Source organism: Parambassis ranga, chromosome 9 (genome assembly GCF_900634625.1).
Source record: "Parambassis ranga chromosome 9, fParRan2.1, whole genome shotgun sequence".
NCBI lineage: Eukaryota > Metazoa > Chordata > Actinopteri > Ambassidae > Parambassis > Parambassis ranga.
In genome coordinates, this window is record NC_041030.1 from 16,864,681 (window position 1) to 16,885,356 (window position 20,676).

Below are 20,676 nucleotides of genomic sequence, written 5' to 3' on the forward strand. Positions count from 1 at the left end.
AGTGTTACATATTGGGAAAACTCCCATAAAACTGCTACAGGAGCTCAAAACGGCTCTTCAGGGTGACATCATGTGACAAAAGCTTCCTCTTCTTCTGCATTGTGAAGGAACTGGTCATTGCACTAAACAGACAAATGGAAATTAGTAGTTTTCACATAAGTAAATGACAGGAGCCTGTCTGTGGTGGAAACATCTAAGGCAGCTAAATCAATAACAGCATGACATGAAAAAGGACGGACAGACAGGTAATTAAAAATATCTTAAATGTGGAGGAGGACAGGCTCAGATTATCCATCAGCAGGGAGCTGTGAAATCTGCATTGACAAAATGTTTCACTTTCTGTGTCTTTTCCTCTCATGTCTAAAATTGCAGGATGGATCAATAAAAGTCATATAATGAATAGAGGCAGCAGTGAAATGTAGAAAATGAAAGTGCAAAACACGGCAGAAGCGTTGGATATTACGTTGCCATGGAAATCTTGTTAGGTGGTGACACAATTTAGAAATATGTACTCTGTTAAGAAATATTATGTAACAGCTCTCTCTGTCTTTCTCTCCATCCTTCTCCCTGTCAAAGACTGTTAGAGCACAGATTATTGTTAATATATTAAGTGAATCGAAATGACAGACATAAAAAGCAGGGATTGCAGGATGGAGATGAAGGAGGGGTCTCTCTGACCTCAGTCCCCAGCCCATCCCCACTGCAGGGGCCAAAGCCCATCCATCTTCCTGCAGGGCAAACGTCTCTGCTCTGGACCCTGTTTGGTTCACTGCATCCTTACTGAGAGAGACAGAAAGAGATGAAAGTACAAAGGGATGTGGAGATGGAAGAGGAGGAGGAGGAGGAGGAAGAGGAGTGGGTTTTGACAACAAGAGAAGTGAGGATGCTGGTTGAGCGAGGCAGAGGAGGCGGAGTGGGATGATAGGTGAAGTGCAAAGAGAGAAGGAGGTGGTTGGATGAAGAGCCGGAGAGAGAGTTAGCCCATGCAGAGCTCAGTCTTCTCTGTTTTCCTTGACTAAGAATAGCAGCTCTTCTGGTAACCCATTGCCCCAGGACATGACCATTTGAATAAAAGCCTCTATCACTTCACATAATGCCGTGTGTGTGCACGCGCGCTGCTCTAGGTGTGTGTCTCTGCACTTGTACGTGTTGGCATGTGTCTGTTTTAAAGGCAGATACTGTACAGAGAGAGAGAAACAGGAGAGGGAGGCAGCTAATTGATGGTGATGATAATGGGCTGGTGTAGCAGGGAGGCACAGACTTGATATTTGGTTTTAGTGAGGAAATGGCTCGCTGTGTGTGTGCGTGTCTTTCTCTGCCTGCTCATGTAAGGTGTGTGGCTCTTTATAATGGAGGATTCTGGGCAAGAAACGAGTGTGAAAAGCTGTGTTTTCCATATGTCCATGTGTATGTTTAGCATCCCTAAAGAACAACTTTCCTCTCTTCTCCTCCTCAGCACTACTTCCTCATTATTTTTGGTCACGATGGTCAGAAGCCTCTGGAGCTGCGGACAGAGGAGGAGATTGAATGCGATGAATGGGTGGAGGCCATCCAACAGGCCAGGTACACACACAACATTATATCAAGGGTCTTTCCAATGGACATAATAAAGTAGTCATAGTAAAAAAAGCCAAAAAATGTATTAAGGAAACACTGTGTCATTGTCTGACAAACAATGTGCATTAAAGTTAAAATAAAAGACCATACTGGTGGTTTGTTGTAGGGATAAACCTTGTGTAATATACTGCAAAGCTAGTTTTCCAAATTATTCCCTGTCACTCAAAGCAGTCATGCTAATTATGCAAAATTAAAAAATCCTCTCACAAAAGGGAACTTATCAATAGAGGCCCAAACCAGTTTTTGTACCAGGCTGTAAACATGAGAAGTCGGATATTTTAACATGGAGGTCTATGAGGATTGACTCGCTTCTGCAGCCACACCCCAGAGGCCAAACAGGGAACTGCAGTTTTTAGTATATATGCATGGGTTTCAAATCTTTTTCTTTTCAGTTACTCTGACATCATCATCGAACGAGAGGTGCTGATGCAGAAATACATCCACCTTGTGCAGATCGTGGAGACAGAGAAGGTGGCGGCCAATCAGCTGCGCACTCAGCTGGAGGATCAGGACACTGAAATCGAGAGGCTGAAATCAGAGGTACATCATGCCTGTGCATGCTCAAACACACCCACCAAGATTCTTTTCTTTTTATGCCCAGTGTTTTTTCCTGCACTTATCAGTCATTTAATGGATTTGCAATCAGTAATTGCTTCTCCCACGTTTGATACAAATTTATGACCCTCAGGAAACAATGTATGCAAATTTCAGACGGGATGCACAGTGTCGAAGCCTGTGTCTTTTCTTTAATCAAACAGTCCCTTTAGCTCTCAGCTTGCTGTAAACGGATGCTTTTGTTGCACATTTGACAGGGAAGCCCCTTTAGGCAGGTGTCTAACAACCAACACATTGCTTTGAATGGGAGTCTGGGACCAGTGTTATTAAAATAAACTTGTTACTGGGAGCAAGCACTGAAGGATGCTAACCTCAAAAAAGGCATTTCCAGAGGACCCGTGACCTCCACCCACAGTGTCAAATCATAAGGCAGAGGAAGAAATTAACACATTAGAAACTTAATGACAGATTCTGGAAAATTATGCTAAATCTGAGTGGATAAATATACTGTATAGACCCTCAATATCAAGAGTCACAACAGAGAAAAGAGATACAACCAGCTTTAAAACTCACTCACTCACCCACCCACACAACTCTGTGATTACTTTCCTGCCTTGAATCACGTTAAGAGTGATCCAAGAAGAAAAATATTTACCCACGTACCTGCACGTGTGTGTGTGTGAAGGAGCCCACTGTTCAATAAAGACGCTCCATGGCTTCTTCTTCTTCTACACGGCATGTTTCTGTTCTGCCGTCACACAAATCACACGCGCAAAACACAACTAAGCAGATTGTTAATCAGGACTAATTAGGATTCTGTCTCACACAGCACTAGGTAATAATTGGTTTATGTTAATGAGATCAATAGCTGTATTTTATTTTCAGTCATTGTGGAAAGGATGTGTTCAATCAGAAGTGGAATTATCTTGTTGTTTTTGTGTTGTAACTTCACAGCTTGCCACGTCTGTTTGTGTGTCGCAGCAGATTTTGGCTGCACAGTTACTGTCACGATGCCTGTGATCATGAACTGGTAGTATTGTGAAGTAATCGCCATAGCTTTCAGATCATTGAGTGTGGTTTGTGTGACATAAGATGTGAGTCTTGTTTGAGCCACAGACATGACCTGAAGGCACTACAGGACTCTTCTTCACCTGCAGATGCTTGACTGAAATTGAATTCTGGTCTGTGCAGCAGTTGTCGTCCCCAAAAGATGTTTTTCGCTTATTAGCCCAGCTGCTAACTTCTCCATAAATCGCACCTTCGCTGTCATTTCCAAATCTGTTTCTGCTCATTTGTGTCAGTAATTGCTTTTGTAAACACTTTTTTATATGCAGTTTCTGTCTTTGTGTTTAATGGATTACCCTGCTACGCTGCCTTTAGTCATAATTCGTCCTCAGAGCAACAAGTGCTGTGGTACTTTCTCTCCACACTGCATGGTGGGATTATGTCTCATTGGCAGGATACGGTGAGCCCAGCTGATAATGGAAATGCAAACGAAAGTCATTTTATATTAAGAAACATCTGCCTGTGTGTAATGAAGCTGCTCATGAAAACAGGATTAGACTTTGAGAGCCAGCGTGCAGTTGGCGATCCCTCTCATTACAACACACTCCTGTTTGTTTGTGTGTGTGTGTGTTTATGAATAATTAAACTAGCCACTGTAACTGTCAACAGTTGGCAGAGCGGCTCCTATCAGTGCCATTTGCATGACAGCGGTAGTGAATAAGAAAATAAAGATGAAGGTGTGTGTGTGAGGCTCGGCTTTTATTGCTACACCTGTGCTTTGGTGAGAGTCATACAGCTACAGCTGACATAATGGACCTTCAGACAGTGAACGTCACACAGCCTGCTGCTTGGATTAAGTATTTTGTGCCTATTTGTGTGCCGCTTTCCGTCATCAGACACACTAATTTTCCTACTGCCCTGCTGCGCTCCCTCATCTATTAATCATTCCTTCTTTCTGAATGAAAGCCGTTGATTGTCACGAACGAGGAAGTCTGATGTCTATCTGGTGAAAACACACTAACAATTCACTGAGCACACACTAAACAATATTCACATGAGCAATATTCAGCCATAATGAGTTGTTGTCCCCAAATTTTTTTCAATTTTGTATCCCTCTAGAAAGAGGATATGCATTTCACTTGAGTGCTCATAAAACCACTTTTCCAGGCATTTTTGTTGCCACTATTATCCTTGTTTGTTGTCTGTTTCCATTAAATGACGCTTGTATTTTTGTGACTGAAGATTATAGCTCTGAACAAAACAAAGGAGCGAATGCGGCCTTACCATGTCTACCATGAAAACGAGGACCCAGATATCAAAAAGATCAAAAAGGTAAAAATGATTCCACATCAAAGCAGAGTTTAAATGATGTGTTGGTGTGTGAACTGTGTGAATTGTCTGTATACAGGTGCAGAGTTTCATGCGGGGCTGGCTCTGCCGGAGGAAATGGAAGATCATTGTTCAGGACTACATCTGTTCTCCTCACGCTGAGAGCATGAGGAAAAGGAACCAGATCGTCTTCAACATGGTGGAGGCAGAGACAGAGTATGTGAATACATTACACCTAGAAGCAAACAATATGGGATTTATAGGATTTTTTTGTACCTGATTTTGACATCTAACTTAGTACTAATCGGGCTCATTAATTCCAGGTAAATCTCTCTGTACTCTGCGTTACACTAGTATCTGTGGCAATGTCCTCATGCTGCTACACTGGCAATGCACAGCTAATGAGAGGAACACAACTGTAGCCAAGGAGCTAGCGTAGGCTACAGAAACAAGTAGTACGGTGGGAAAAAAAGGAAGTTTTCAAGAAAAGTTTCTGAGAAAAAAAGAGAAGAGTTACAGTCGCAAATGAAAATGTCTGGAAAGTTACAAATATGGAGACATTTCTACAGTTCCAGGAAAGTAGTGCTTTTAGGCAGAGCAAATGTTATGAAAACCTGCTTGTACCAGAAACTTCCAGTGCTCTACAATGAGGGAAAGCCATGCTATTGGTAATCAATACGAGCTCTGGTGTGTAGGCTGGTGCATAAACCAAGAGTTAGCACTTCACAGACAGTTGAGAGGTGAGTTCACCTGCATGCATATCTGATAGATGCAAATGAACACTGTAGCTTTAGGCTGATTTATACTGATAATATAGGATTGATAAGCAGATGAGGCTGAGAAGTGTATGTGGTGATGAAGTGCATCATGAATTGCAGCATTTATTTTGATAAATGATAAAAAGTACAATAGCTTAAACATTGATCTGTGTATATTCTGTGTGTGATGACAGGTATGTCCACCAGCTCTATATCCTGGTCAACTGCTTTCTCAGACCTCTGAGGATGGCTGCTAGCTCCAAGAAACCTCCCATCAGCCACGACGACGTCAGCAGCATCTTCCTCAACAGGTGTGTGTGTGCAGATGTGTGTAATCAACCAACATATTGTCTTCATCTCTAAAGACTCTCTGAAGTGTGAATTATGCAGGAGGCTCAGGCAGACACACACACACACACACACACACACACACACTGAAGAGTTTGTATTTTCACACTGTTGTTTACAATGTGTCCTCAGCGAGACCATCATGTTCCTCCACGAGATTTTCCATCAAGGCTTGAAGGCGAGGATAGCCAACTGGCCAACGCTGGTGCTGGGTAAGCTGTTGCTTGACCTCACACAATGGCACAAAACACACAAATACACACTGCGCTCTCGCTATCTGCAGCCACACAGTTACATCAAGGTCAGTTTTTTTCAGCAGTGCTCTGCATCCAGTTTGTCTCATTCAGACGTCATTTCTGACGTCTGCCTCTAACACACACACACACTTCACTATCTCTGTCTGCAACAAGCACACTCATTGTCTTGACAGACAATGACCACCCAGACCAGAAGGCATCCCACCATTCCACCTCCTAAAACAAAAGCCCCCGTCGACAGATAAGCATCACCTAGGAGACCGGCAGCTGAAAGACGTGGCTGCAAATTACTTGTGACAAATTCAAAAAGGAAACAATTCTACTGATTAAATGTGTCAGTCTGATCAGCCTCTGTGCTGCAGGCTGACATTGAATGTAGATTTTTAATCAACAATATGTTTTATATCAAACCAATTTTGGAGCTGCTTCTGTAATTTGTCGATAACAGTCAGTAACACTTGTTAACCTTCACGTCACTTATCGCCCCCTGTGTGTGTGTTTTTAATTCTACAGCCGATCTCTTTGACATTTTGCTTCCCATGCTGAACATCTACCAGGAGTTTGTGCGTAACCATCAGTACAGCCTGCAGGTTTTGGCTAACTGCAAACAGAACAGAGACTTTGACAAGCTGCTGAAACAGTATGAGTCCAACGCTGCTTGTGAGGGAAGGATGCTGGAGACCTTCCTCACATACCCCATGTTCCAGGTGCATTATGGGAAATCTCTCCAAAATGCTTTGGCCTGAATTTCTCACCATGCAAACCTGGTTTTAATGTTTTTTATTTTTGTTCTTGTCTCAATAAGATTCCTCGTTACATCATCACCTTGCATGAATTATTGGCCCACACACCTCATGAGCATGTGGAGCGGAAGAGTCTTGAATTTGCCAAGTCCAAGTTAGAGGAATTGTCCAGGTGGGTGTCCGAATTCAGAATCGTCCCTTTGAGGACATGTTGTCTCTGAATACTGGACTAACTTTATGTGTTTGTGTGTCCAGAGTTATGCACGATGAGGTGAGTGACACAGAAAACATCCGTAAGAACCTGGCCATAGAGAGGATGATAGTGGAAGGCTGTGACATCCTGCTGGACACCAGCCAGACCTTCGTCAGGCAGGGTGAGTCTTCATCATCATCACACAGTGAAGCTCAACAACAGCAACATGAACAAAATATAAAGAGGATCAGTTATCAATGATGTCTCAGAAGCTGAGTCCAAAACATTTAAAATGAGTGGTGGACAAGAGCAAGACAGATGTTAAAAACATCATCATCAAATATCATCACCAATTAAGATAAAAGGGGAGTTTTTCCTTGATCCTCTTTACCTTCAAGTGTTTGCCTGAGAGTCAGGCTCTGGGTTTCTGTAAAACCTCTAGAGATAATGAAGCAGAGGCTCCACCAAATGTGCTCTCCTACCACTGTTCACTATTCTATCACATCTCACTCTCAGGCAAACTTGATTTCCTCAGTTTCCTTTGCCACGATTGACCTCCAGCGACATGTAGTCACACCAAAAAGTCTTCAAATCTTAATTGACTTAAATTACACTTTCATATCTACTCATATCTGTTCCACACATTACTACATTACAACCTAATAAGTTTAACTGCCTGCTGTGTCAGATTAATCAAGACATGTGGTGAGTTACAAGTGGGATTTTAATACTAAATCTGAGTCACACGTCAGAAGATGAGGTCCTGACATCATGCTTAAGTCTGAGGTTGCTCTCTGCTTTGTATGATTAAAAATTGTTGCCACTAATCCTGCCTGTTTTAGTTAACAACACTGTGGAAAAGTGTCACTTTTGTGCTTCTGCATATGCTCGGTATACACAGGCGTCAACTTAACAATATGTAATGTAATCCACAGGCTCTCTGATTCAGCTGCCATCAGTGGAACGGGGGAAACTCAGCAAAGTCCGTCTGGGGTCCCTCTCTCTGAAGAAAGAGGGGGAGCGGCAGTGTTTTCTCTTCACCAAACACTTCCTCGTCTGCACACGCAGCTCAGGAGGGAAACTACACCTTCTTAAAGTGAGGATATTTATTTTGTAAATTGATATCACCGTTTAAATGAAATGACAATAAACTGTTTCTCTTAAAAATCCTGCAGCAAGGTGGAGTTTTGTCCCTAATTGACTGCACACTTATAGAAGAACCCGACGCCAATGACGAAGAGTGTAAGTTTATTACATCTATAAAAGGGAATGTGTTCATGTTACCGACACACAGACAGGCTCTTATTGGCTCATTTAGGCCCTTCAGCACTCAAGGAGGTTAATTAGGTGTCAGACAATAGGTGTCCAGAAATGACTTCCCTTTAAATATCAGATGCTTTCCCCTTTAAATGTCAAGTTTTGATCTTTTCACATTACAGGTCTGTTAATTTTTTTCCCACTGAAGATTCATTTTGCACATAGGCAGACACAAAAACACATGTGCCGAGACAATCACATGTACCTGCACACTTTCAACCTGAAGCCTCAGGGGTGCACAGAGGGAAGATAGCAGGTCTTCTTAATTAACCCTCCGTGTGTGTCTGTGTGTGCTTCAGTTTTACTCTGCTCATCCTGAGCTGGTGTGTTGTATGGTGAAACATGTTGCTGTTATTCTCTCTATCTAACAGCTAAAGCTGGTGGACAGGTGTTTGGTCAGCTGGATTTCAAACTTGTAGTAGAGCCACAGGATTCACCTTCATTTACGGTGGTGCTACTGGCACCATCGCGACAGGAGAAGGCTGCATGGACCAGTGATATTAGCCAGGTAATCACACCCAGACAAACACAGAAAAACAAGAAGCTCCAAATAGCGAGAGCATCTATCCACTGGGCATTGAGAAGGCTTGGTGATAAGTAAACACACAGACTGTGGTGAAGTTCCCCAGGGCTGAGTTCAGCTCACTGCCTCAGTACTTCACAAACAGAGTAACACCACACAGGCCTGTCACACTGGATTAATTCTAGTGAAACACAAAAATACACTGACAGCTTTAAATGGCTTCTTTTCCCTGTCAGTTCCTCATCAAACAGACTTTTAAAACAAATCAAAGCAAGTCTTTAGGTTTGGACACATGTGAATAAATAAATTTTATTTAATTTATTTAATTTGACAAGAAGCTGTAATACATGTTTTACATTTGTTTATTTTAACACATAATTACTTTGGGTTTATGATAATAACTAGTGTTAATACTAATTTGTGCTGAAGTGCCTCCAGTTCTCACATAACAGAAAGAGGAACATGTGATTAATAGTTAAATCTGATTTTATTTTAATTAATATATATAAAAAAATTAAAACAAATAATTTAGTTGAATTATTGAATCAGATTATTAGTATTTAAAACATGAATCAATGACATTTAACAATTAGAATAGAAGAAATGTATATAAAATATTTTCACTTCTTCTTTCTAACACTGTTTCTACTCTTACTCTCTGTAGTGCATAGATAATATCCGCTGTAATGGCCTGATGACCAGTGTATTTGAAGAGAACTCCAAAGTCACTGTGCCACACATGATCAAGTAAGTATCTGTGTGTGTGAAGAGGAGCAGCCATCTCTTCATGCCACGCACGTGTTGAAGTCATAGCTGGGTGATAATATTACAGTGGTGTAGTTATATTGTGTTATAGTAAGTGTATTGTATTATGTGTTTTTTTCCTTTTATTTATGCTTGACAGTATTCCTTATATGTTTAGCCTCTTTGAAATATGTGGGTATTTTTATTATTATTTATTATTATTATTTACTCGTCTGTTTTTGCTCAACTATACTTTACTTGCTTTAGCAGCCCAACCCATGCTTGGTTATGTGTGTGTGTGTGTGTATGTGTGTACGTGTGTATCCATCAGATCCGATGTGCGTCTCCATAAAGATGATGTTGACATTTGCTTCAGCAAGACACTCAACTCCTGCAAGGTCCCCCAGATCCGTTACGCCAGCGTGGAGCGGCTGCTGGAGAGGCTGACCGACCTGCGCTTCCTCTCCATAGACTTCCTCAACACCTTCCTGCACACGTACCGGATCTTCACCACCGCGACCGTGGTCATGGACAAACTGGCTGACATCTACAAGAAGCCCTTCTCTTCCATACCTATCAGGTTCTACCTTTCAAACATGCAAATAAGTGTTTACAAATGCAGGCAGAAAATCACATCCTGTGCACATTTGTTGCCACCACGACGCCTCATAAATCTTCTGATAATCAGCCATTACTGGTGTGAAAATGTGTGTTTGTAAGAATTTGTGGTCATACAAATGCAAATACACACAATGATGTGTATTGGTGTTAACATTGGCGTGTCCTAAACTTGTTATATTAGCTGTCCCTTCTTTTTTTTTTTTGCTTTAAATGATGTAGTCAGATGTGGTTCAGGGGTTTTGGCCTCAGCGAGCAGCTTCCGCCTCTGTCCACAAGGTTAAACACATACTGGCTGTAATACATACCAGCCTGTGTTTGGAGGCCAACAGAACAGATGCTCCAACAAAGTTTTTGGCACAGTCATAGGAATATACCGTGTGTGTGTGTCAGATGAGGAGCTCGGTCCCTGGCTGCATCAGAATTGTACGTTTGTATTCCTTCCATGGCTTAACTTAGCTTTTCAACAGGAAAACTTCTGGCTTTTCACCCAAGGGCAAGTTTGTATGTAAAAGTGAACTCAGCACAGCTTGTGGATGGCCTAGCTGACAGAAGAGAGGCATCCAGGGACCAGAGGTGTACAGAGAGGGTAGTATGTGTGTAAATTTCAATTTAAAAACTGTATTTTAAACAGAGATATTTACAGAAGTTAGCATACTTATCACTGTGTACCACAAGATGGGACAATGAATGAAACAAGTACTCCAAAATGGCTGAAGCTCCTGGTAGGAGCAGGATTAAAGGGTGTGCTGAAAAGCCTCAGTTTGCTTTTAGGCTTAGCATGCACCTCTTGTCACGCTTTGCATCCTCACACTAACATTTAACTTGTGGCTGTTTGATGATTTCAACACTGTAGCAGTGTCTTCCATTGGTAAACACCAACACTCTGAAAGAAAGCCTGACTCTCTAATTTATTCTCCAGAATTATTTATGTTATGTGCCTCAGAGATTGGACTGCAATGACACTGGTTACCTCCCAGCCTGATTCCATAAGTTTTTCAGTAGTTACTCGGTTTATGGCCAAAACCTCATAACATTCCTTAAACCTCAGAATCAGTATTTCCTTTATTTATCCTCAAGGGGAAATTCTGTAAAAACCTAATTAAAAATATTCACACATTGCTAAATCTCCCTTCAGTTTGAGTACAGTGTGTCTTAAGTTCGCTCAAGTGGTTGTGTGTTGACGTCTACTTTTTGTCCTACAAGCAGTTTTCATCCTCCCATCCTTTCACCCTGAAACCATTTTCTATCTGTGTTACATCTCCAACTTACATCCATTTTTTTGTGTCCTCCATTACCCTTGTCTTTTCATATCCCCTCCAACTACAGGCCGCAGTACCACTCATTTGACCGTCTGTCCATCTCATCCATCTGTCCTGACTACAGTCTGAAGATCAAGAAGATAGCCATGGATCAGTCCAAGTAACTGACTCTTCTCTCTTCTCCTCCTGTGCTCTTGGTCTAATACTCAACTGATGCATGACTTTCCTCCTCTTTACTCTGAAGCACTTTATTCTGATGCTATATAGACAGGAATGGAAGATCTGCTGCTGATCTGTAGCATGTTTCCTCACAGAAGCTTCACTTCCTCGAGGCTGTGTTTCCTCTCTGTTACCATATTGATCAGTTTTTGTTCTTCCTCCTCACACTCTGTTGTATCGTTCTCTTAAACATCCTGCTGCTTGCGTTCTGCATTTCTCCTCTCTGCTTTTCATGCATCCCTTCCATTTCCCTCTGTTTATTTTTCTCCTTCTATCCGGGATGCAATTTGTTCTTCCATTTCCTCGTTAATAATTGACGGCTGTGTTTATGCATGATTACGTCGCCTTTGATGCAGCTCTATACCATTAATATCATCATTAAATTGAAAACTAAACAGCTTGCTGAATAAAGCATTTTCTTTTCCTCGCAAGTGAGACATGTAACTCTTGCTAATGTAATATATAGTAAAACATTGTGTTTGTTTTAAGAACATAATCTGGCCTCATTTTTGGCTTTATAGTTTTAGAACAGCAGCGTAGGAGCTTGATGTAACTTAATGTTTGAGAACATGCCTCCTCCTCCCTAACTGGCAGGATGCTGGAGGTGGTTTGTCCTCTTCTATTGTTGTGTGTCTTGCTGTCTTTTTTATAAAACTGACTTTGTTTTATGGATGCAGGTAAAGTCATCTGTCACCTCCTCAGACATAATTTTGCTCTTCACTTGTAGCCACATGCTGTAGTCAGTAGCTAGAGCTACAGCACTCCCTGTGCTCTCTTCTTATTGCTTTTTAATATCCTATTATTTTGCTAACATATTGCTTTTCCTTCTCCAGGTCCTTGGAGTTGTTTTTTGCCACCAATCAAAATAATCGAGGCGGCGAGCACATTAATGACAAATCTCCTCGTCTCTGCCGCAAGTTCTCCTCGCCTCCTCCTCTGCCTCTGCAGTCCCGCACCTCCTCCCCTGTCCGAACTCGAAAGTTGTCCCTGCACTCCCCGATCACCGCCAGGGTTGGAGGCCTCGATCTCACCAGTCCTCTGTCCAACTCCGCTGTCAACTGCAACACTTCCCAGTCTGCTGCCAGCAGCCCCACATCTGCCCACACGCCCCAGACTCCCACACCTCAGACTCCAACCCCAACTACTTCCTCTCCTCCCCCTTCTTCTTCTTCCACCTCGCCTCCACCAAACAACTCCAAATCACCCCAAGACCAAGCTCCTCCCATCCCCTCATCCGATGAGCAGAGTCCCTGCTCAGTTGCAGACGGGGAGGAGGTGCCCAAGATTGATCCCTTCTGTGGGAAACTGCGTCGGAGCATCCGCAGAGGTATTTCCACTTGAATACAGAGCCAGACAACAATAAATTGACTGCATTACTGTGCATAGTTCATGACCTCATTTTGAGATAACAGTTAGATGAGCCCTCTGTGACAGGGTTTTGAGGAGCTCTGACCTTTGCTTCCATGTGGTTAGATGTCCCTCCTTGTAGTATATCTCTACACAGAATGATTTTCTTTTGGATAAGTGATTATTTTTTGGTTCTATCAAACATTTTGAGAATCAAGCTGGCAGATTGTTTTCATTCACTGCACTTTAACCTCTTTTAACTCCTCTGCTTCTATATTATGCACACCATCTGTCTGCGTGCAGCTAAATAACACGTACAGTTTGTTCTGTACATCCACATAATCCATCCACCCTATATGATTACACTTCTACATACTGGTTTTGTTGATGCTCTGCGATGCTTATGATAAGCTAGAGGTCACTCATCAGATGACACAGTGTGAGAACTTCCCCGTCAGAGCAGAACAGGCGCCTGGTGGGACATCATTATCTCCTTGCATTTGTGTGCTGCAGTCAGCTAAGCTGACTTCCCACCGCACACGCTCAGATCTTCTAATAGCTGTGTTAAACAGCGCTCTCAGAATGGAGAGGAATAGCATCGGGCCATCTGAGTCAGCGCAGTAAGGACAAGCTGCTAAAGGCTGACCCTCATTAGCATGTGTGAACACATACTTTATCTGTGTGTGTGCATGCGTGTGTTTATGTGACATCTGCTTAAATGGATACAAGCAGACAAAGACCTATTAACACTTGTACTGTTAAGTCTTTCCTCACTCTGCATCAGTTTGTTTTGGCTCTTGGTCACGTCAATGCCTAGTTAGATACCAGTGAGGACTGAGGAAAAAGACAGGGCTTTACACTCAAGAGTTATTTGCACCAATGCTAAACCAATGTGCAGGAGTCAACAGAGGTCATGTTGTGGTTGATAAAGTTCTCTCATCTAGTCAAACAGCATCATTATTAATCTTCTCCACCTGCTTAGCTGTGCTGGAGTCGGTGTCTCTGGAGAAAATCATCCCCGAGTCTCCACAGGGCAGCGAAGCAGGAGACATGTCTCCATGTCGCTCTCCATCTACACCTCGACACCTCCGCTACCGACAGCCCGGGGGTAAGACTGTGTGTGTGTGGTTTATGACTCATGACTACACCACGGTGTCATAGCCAGAGGCCTCTGCAGTGGGCAGCGCTGTGCCCACTGACAGGTGTGCTCTGCAGAACCACAGAAAAATGGGCAGATCCTTGACCCTGAAGGCTGACATCTTTAGTACAGCAGCAAAGACAACAGTGCATGGGAGCTCTGTGAGCTCTCTGTGTGAGTGCGTCTCTGAGGAGGGTTTACCTTGAGGTGGGCTCAGTAAAACAGACGTTAAAGACCACTGATAGAGTGGAGATAATGATGATGAGATCAGTGTGTGGTGACATGACAAGATAGTAACATCTATGGTTACATGAGGATAAAGATGATAGTATGTTTTGACATTTCTTAACTTAGCACAAAGCTTGTAATTAGATTTGTGATATTTAGTTTATGTTAAAAATGTATGCAGGGAAATTTGGTTGATGCTATAGACAAGTAATTATAAAAGTGACTCATGTTTATATTAATGAGAAAAAATACAAAAACTTACTTGAATTTATGGCCACTTAAATTCTCATTATGTCAGAATAACAGTGTTTTTTTATTATTATTCACCAGCAAATCATATGTTTTGTTCCCACTGATGATAATTATGTGTTTGTGTGTCTGCAGTCCAGTCAGGGGAGAACTCACGCTGCTCCGTCTCTCCTGCATCAGCCTTCGCAATTGCCACAGCAGCTGCAGGACATGGTACACCCCCAGGTACACACACACACACACACACACACATGCCTCACAGTCCTTTAAATACATAACAGGCCTGCTGTGTAAGATGAATAATTTTACATGCAGTAAGAAAACACAAAGTAAAAAGGGAAGTCACAAAACTTTTTTTACTCAATAAGATTACCACCCTGTAAAACTAACAGTGCTATGTGTATTTTGTACATAGCCACCACCTTGTCTAAATAAAGCATGCATGCAAATTTTTGTTTGTGTTGCTGCAACAGAAACTGGATTTGTGCTGATCAAAGCAAAAAGAAAAATACATTTCTATGCAGAAATGTTCTGTTTGATAATCTTCATGCTTTGCTGTAAGCAGTTTTTTTATTGGAAGGCTTCATATTTCAGTGTGTGCATAATGACATTAAAACACTGCTAACACGCTGCTTTATATATGAAATGAATTTTCCTTCTAGTGTTTACTAACTCTGAAAGAACCTGTGATAAAGAGTTCATCATCCGCCGAGCTGCAACCAACAGAGTTCTCAATGTGCTGCGTCACTGGGTCTCCAAACACTCACAGGTCTGTCTCTGTACCCACCACTGTGTGTGTGTTTTGCTATGGTGATCAAGTCTGTGGTCTCATTAAAGCAGGTGACTGATGCGTTCTCTCTGCTCCACTGCTCTCACTTGATCATGTAAATAGAAACACACACACACACACTCTAAATATTGTTGTTGTTTCACAAAACTGGACGAGCAGCTTGGCCTGCCAGCTCCTCTGCTAAACAGCCAGCGCCTAATAAATTGAACATCAGGGTAATTGCCTGTCTTGCTGCACAGAGGTCCCTCCAGTTTAACTGCATCGATCTGTTGTATGTGTTTTTTCTTCAATAATACAAAATGCCGTGATGACAGTCCAGCTTTAGTCAGCTTATTAACGCACGCAGATACACACATACACCCACCAGGAGGCCAAAGAAGAGCTTGTTATTACTGACCTGTGAAAAATTGGGCAGTGAAGGGTAAGGAGGGGGAGAAGAAAGAGTAAAGACTGTAAGGAATGAGGGAGGAGCGGGGGAGTCAGGAGAGGGATTCTACAGCTAATCATTGATCAGGTGAAAGGTATTATTTAAAAGAAATGTTAGCAAGCTATCTATCGCCTTTCATTGTTGTCAGACGTGTTATAGGTGAATGTTATGCCAGATTAAAAGTTTAACAGTGGCCGGTGTTGCATGTCTTTAAGTTTAATCTGGATTCGTTAGATTGTGTAGTGTTTCTGTGACCCATCAGAGGCGGGTTCACCTGCAGGCACACATGTAATTACTCTCAAGAAGGAGGAGGTGTAGCTCAGAGTTTAACATAGGTTAGAGTTTGGATGGTCATGTTAATGTAGCAGTTAATTTGTGTTTAGGACTTTGAGATGAATGTGGAGCTGAAGATGTCGGTGATCTGTCTGCTGGAGGAGGTGCTCAGAGATCCAGACCTTCTGCCTCAGGAGAGAAAAGCCACTGCCAACATACTAAGGTGCAGCGCACACATATAAATGTTACATTTCTTTCCCATTCATTTTTAATCAGCATGCTCTGCTGTTTGCCTGTGTGTTATGTATATTTTCTCTCTTTTAGTGCCCTTTCTCAAGACGAGCAGGACGATGCCCAGCTGAGGATAGAGGACATCTTACAGATGGTGAGAAAATTGCAAATTTAAAAACATTTGCTGCACAATTTTAACCTCTCAAACCTTCTTTCAGACTCGCTTTTAATTGAATTTCTATTCTAATGTGCCTGCTAGCCCCCAAACAAACACTTTTCTGATTACACCCCTTTAACAGTTAATAATCAAATCAGTCATGGTGGCTCCTTGTTAATTAATAATCTGTGGGAATCACCAACAAACACATAACGCCTTTGTAAGATGTGAGAAGCCTCATTCAGTACACGCCATCCTCTCCTCCAGGCAGAAGGGGTAAATACACCCTCTCCTGACTCCAGGGGACTGTCAGCTGTCATGAGCCATATTCATCACAATCTCTTATTATTAGATATTTATATCTGCTCGTTATTTGTGTTATGGGAGTGAGCATTTGTTTGTTTATAACTCTATGAATGTGTGTGTGTGTGTGTATAGGCGGACTGTCCAAAGGCAGAGTGTTTCGAGTCTCTCTCAGCCATGGAGCTGGCCGAGCAGATCACACTGCTGGATCACATCGTCTTCAGGAGCATTCCCTACGAGTCAGTCCTCTCACTCCCTCACACATGAATCACCTTAGGCACATTTATTTTAGGACTTTTGATAAATATCTATATAATCTATATAATCTATATATTTTGGAATGTATGGTATTGATCTGCAATACCTGCAAATATTTCACAGATTCTTTTCATTAAATTTAGGGACATTAAACTGTATTTGACGGTTTAATTTCGGGTGTGAATGGGCTGTTATTTTCTCTTTATCCTGACATAATCGGAACCCTTCTTCTATTTGTAAATTAACAACCAGTTAAAATAATGAATTTCTGCTTGCTCACAAGATTTTCATCTTTCATTCTCCTTTGTTGTGTTGGGACATATCACGTGTCTCTGTCCATATTTCAGAGAGTTCCTGGGTCAGGGGTGGATGAAGGTCGATAAGACAGAAAGGACGCCCTTCATCATGAAGACCAGTCAACACTTCAATGATGTGAATTGTGTCTCTATCTCGAGCTTCTCTGTACATCCAGTGTGTTCCCTTTTTTTTACCACTCTCCCCTCTTTCTTCTTTCTGAAGATGAGTAACCTGGTGGCATCACAGATCATGACCCACACCGACGTGGGCTCGAGGGCCAGCTCCATTGAGAAGTGGGTTGCCGTGGCGGACATCTGCCGCTGTCTTAACAACTACAACGGAGTGCTAGAGATCACGTCTGCGCTCAATCGCAGTGCCATCTACCGTTTAAAGAAGACCTGGGCTAAAATCAGCAAACAGGTGGAATAAAAAGTCTGCAATCAGAGAGTTCAGAATAGAAAAGGCATTTTCCTGTAATGACCTTTGTTTAAATCTCATCTATATTAAATTAGTTAAAGCCACAATCATTTGATGACCAGACTGTCTGAGTGTCTGTCTGTTCTGGGAGCAAATTAGATTTTATTGGTTTCATCATGAGTAAGTGAGGCTAATGTACCTGCCTTGTTTTGTCCTGTGTTTATACCTAATGGCCATAAATGTACATTTGTGTTGCAAACCAGACTAAAGCTCTGATGGACAAACTGCAGAAGACGGTGTCCTCCGAGGGAAGATTTAAAAATCTGAGGGAGACTCTGAAAAAGTGAGAATTTGCATTTATTGTTTTAAATCTCAGGTAAATAATTAAAAACATTTAAATTGACATATTATTATGCACATTATTCCTACAGCTGCAACCCTCCATGTGTGCCATACCTGGGAATGTATCTAACAGACCTGGCATTTATCGAAGAGGGAACACCCAATTTTACTGAGGAGGGTCTGGTTAACTTCTCCAAAATGAGGATGGTGGGTGTCAGAAATGCATATAAAAATGCACATGGGGATGTACATGAGGGTCTTTAATCGTTTTAATTCCACCTTTTCTTCAGATATCCCACATTATCAGAGAGATCCGGCAGTTCCAGCAGACTCCATACAGAATAGAGCATCAGGCCAAGGTACGTGTTTTTATTTATTTATTACAAGTTCCTTTTATTTTTCCAGCAAAGATCATTAAATATATGCAGTATACTATAGTGTGCTGGTTTTGAGCCTATAAACAGTGGGACAAAAACATCAAACCTACTAGATAAAACTACATGTGTGTAGAATGTCTTTGTTTATCACGTGGTCTGACTACAGGGGTCCTTCGCTGGTCTTGGCTACTGTATGCCGTGTTTGCTGACCTCAATCTAGTGCCATAATGTGACATTATGTCACTATATCACATTAGATAACATTTCATTTGTAAACAAACGGCAGCTCAGACTGTCTGCTGAGTGAAATGTGGAGGTGAGCAGGTTGTTGCTATATTATGATATATAACTGTTTGATAAATGCATCACTTTACTTTTTTCCTGTTGACCGTTTCAAGATTTAACATCTTATCCTATAGTTGTAAACAAGCTGTAAACATTCTGTGTGCTGGTGGTAAACTTACAGCATCTCTCGTCTCATTTCTGTCTCCAGGTGACCCAGTACCTTCTGGATAAGACTCTGATCATGGATGAAGACACGCTCTACGATCTCTCGCTGAAGATTGAGCCCAGGCTGCCAGCCTGATTTAAAGCAAGTTTGTGGCCTGGCAAACCTGGACCCCACCCTCCCTACCCTCCCTAAAGGGCAACAAGCCCACATGATCTCATTAATCAAGAGAAAATTGGGAGAAAAGTTATGAGAGTGACAGAAAGTTGAAAAAAGAGAGAGACTGATGGAATTGTGAGCATAAGAAAGGAGTCTGAGGGAACATAAGAGGAGGGAGATTGATTGTCTTCAAGGAGAATAGGTGTTAGTTGCACTGCATGAGGGTTTTGAGAGTGTGAAGCACATGATGTCACACTTCCTCAGACAGCCTGAGAGTGCAGCATGGAGTGAGAGGATATATCAAGAGATGTAGCGTATACAGATAGTGTGACAGAGAGGCGTCTTCGGCTTGTGTCTCTGTGCAGTTGTCCGTGCTGTTGCCTGTGCTTTTCTGTGCCACGTCTTGGAGCAAAGAGGCCCACAATGCTTTTGTGTCATGATGGTCACTGCATACAACTTGCATGATTTCAGCTTAGGATGTAACTGTCTAAATGGCCTTCAACCTGACCCCTGACCCTCTGCTTAGCATGCTTCACTCTTTACTAGAAGAGTGACTCTCTAAGCCACTATGCATCCTCAGCGGGCTGGGTACGGCAAAAGAGCCTTTAAGCCTTCAAATACACTATGTGACCAAAAGTAAATGGACACCATGTGTTACTTAAGCATACTGCTGGTCTGTTTAATTCTAAAGGTGGGGAATCCTAATGCTGCTGTTATCTAGAGCGGCAGCTGTTGATTGTTTACATTATTGATTAATTGTCCATGATTAATCAATAAATCAATATTCTGATATTATATGGACAAACCAGTCCAAAAATGTTTCCACTGTCCCAAACTTCCAGTCACTGACTATTTATTGTAGCTTTTTGTTGTAGCTTTAGTGCATATAATGAGTAGTTGGATGATAACTTTTAACAGTTTTTTTAGCTTCAACTGATTCAACACAGCACGAACAGTTGCAAATGCTTCATAGGCTGGACAGGGGTCCACATACTTTTGTCCATATAGTGTAACAAAAAAAATAATTTTCCAGATAAATCTATTAATTCTGTCTTTAGTCAGACTTTTTTTGTTTGAGGTTTTCCAGAAGAACACTAAAAAAGAAAAGTCGTCATGAATGATTAATTCCAAATTTTATCAGTGCCTTCCACTAGTGTAGGTCCCCACAACTGACAATTTGCAAGTTTTATACCGATCCTACAATTTTTTTTTTTAAAAAGGACTGTAGTTTTACTAGTTCAGCTTTCAGAAAATAGGTCATGTAGACGAAACAGTAGCATGTTAGTGTGAAGTCATTGCAGCATCTGATCGGATCGTTAGCAAACATCTCCCTCTGCTGCTTAAACGTTGTTATAATCTCCACTAACCCAAAGCTTTGGCAGCGTTTCTGTGCATTCTTTCTGGGCTTTTATAAACTGTCAGCAGTACTAATGTGTGTGTGTGTCGTCAGGTTTCTTTGTGCAAAATGAGATCTGACAGCAGTTTTAGGCGGGGACAGTTTCTGCACTCTCTGAGATGTAGCTTTGCTTGATTGACAGTATGATCGCCATTCTCCTTATGCTATTTATTTCATCAGATACTGTATTTATGTTATTTTTGTATATAGTGACTTTACACATATCATATAATGATGATGAAGAAATACTTTGCTGTGAATATTGATTGTATCTTCTTTTTTTTCCCTCTCATGTTGAATCTTAGTTTTGCATCCAAGGCTGTTGTATAGAAAGAATTATGTTAAGTTAAC

General features: G+C 41.7%; 1 protein-coding gene across 3 annotated transcripts in view; it reads left to right on the plus strand.

The window, feature by feature from the left end:
* rasgrf2b (Ras protein-specific guanine nucleotide-releasing factor 2b) overlaps window positions 1-20,471 on the plus strand; it is a 36,967-nt gene extending 16,496 nt beyond the window's left edge. Inside the window, exons 2-29 of one of the 3 annotated variants that reach the window (XM_028414022.1) lie at window positions 1,457-1,563; window positions 2,010-2,157; window positions 4,420-4,509; window positions 4,586-4,722; window positions 5,459-5,575; window positions 5,745-5,824; window positions 6,383-6,576; window positions 6,675-6,784; window positions 6,868-6,986; window positions 7,741-7,901; window positions 7,981-8,047; window positions 8,494-8,630; window positions 9,310-9,392; window positions 9,721-9,969; window positions 11,337-11,429; window positions 12,322-12,815; window positions 13,818-13,943; window positions 14,586-14,675; window positions 15,113-15,219; window positions 16,051-16,163; window positions 16,265-16,325; window positions 16,767-16,870; window positions 17,237-17,321; window positions 17,409-17,606; window positions 17,867-17,946; window positions 18,035-18,152; window positions 18,236-18,304; window positions 18,816-20,471. In XM_028414022.1, the coding sequence (XP_028269823.1) occupies window positions 1,457-1,563; window positions 2,010-2,157; window positions 4,420-4,509; window positions 4,586-4,722; window positions 5,459-5,575; window positions 5,745-5,824; window positions 6,383-6,576; window positions 6,675-6,784; window positions 6,868-6,986; window positions 7,741-7,901; window positions 7,981-8,047; window positions 8,494-8,630; window positions 9,310-9,392; window positions 9,721-9,969; window positions 11,337-11,429; window positions 12,322-12,815; window positions 13,818-13,943; window positions 14,586-14,675; window positions 15,113-15,219; window positions 16,051-16,163; window positions 16,265-16,325; window positions 16,767-16,870; window positions 17,237-17,321; window positions 17,409-17,606; window positions 17,867-17,946; window positions 18,035-18,152; window positions 18,236-18,304; window positions 18,816-18,908 (3,630 nt within the window). In that variant the 3' untranslated portion in view covers window positions 18,909-20,471. Of the gene's footprint in view, window positions 1-1,456; window positions 1,564-2,009; window positions 2,158-4,419; window positions 4,510-4,585; window positions 4,723-5,458; window positions 5,576-5,744; window positions 5,825-6,382; window positions 6,577-6,674; window positions 6,785-6,867; window positions 6,987-7,740; window positions 7,902-7,980; window positions 8,048-8,493; window positions 8,631-9,309; window positions 9,393-9,720; window positions 9,970-11,336; window positions 11,430-12,321; window positions 12,816-13,817; window positions 13,958-14,585; window positions 14,676-15,112; window positions 15,220-16,050; window positions 16,164-16,264; window positions 16,326-16,766; window positions 16,871-17,236; window positions 17,322-17,408; window positions 17,607-17,866; window positions 17,947-18,034; window positions 18,153-18,235; window positions 18,305-18,815 lie in introns of all 3 variants that reach the window. The other 2 variants (XM_028414024.1, XM_028414023.1) reach the window with 2 other exon arrangements.
* Window positions 20,472-20,676: the final 205 nt, after the last annotated feature.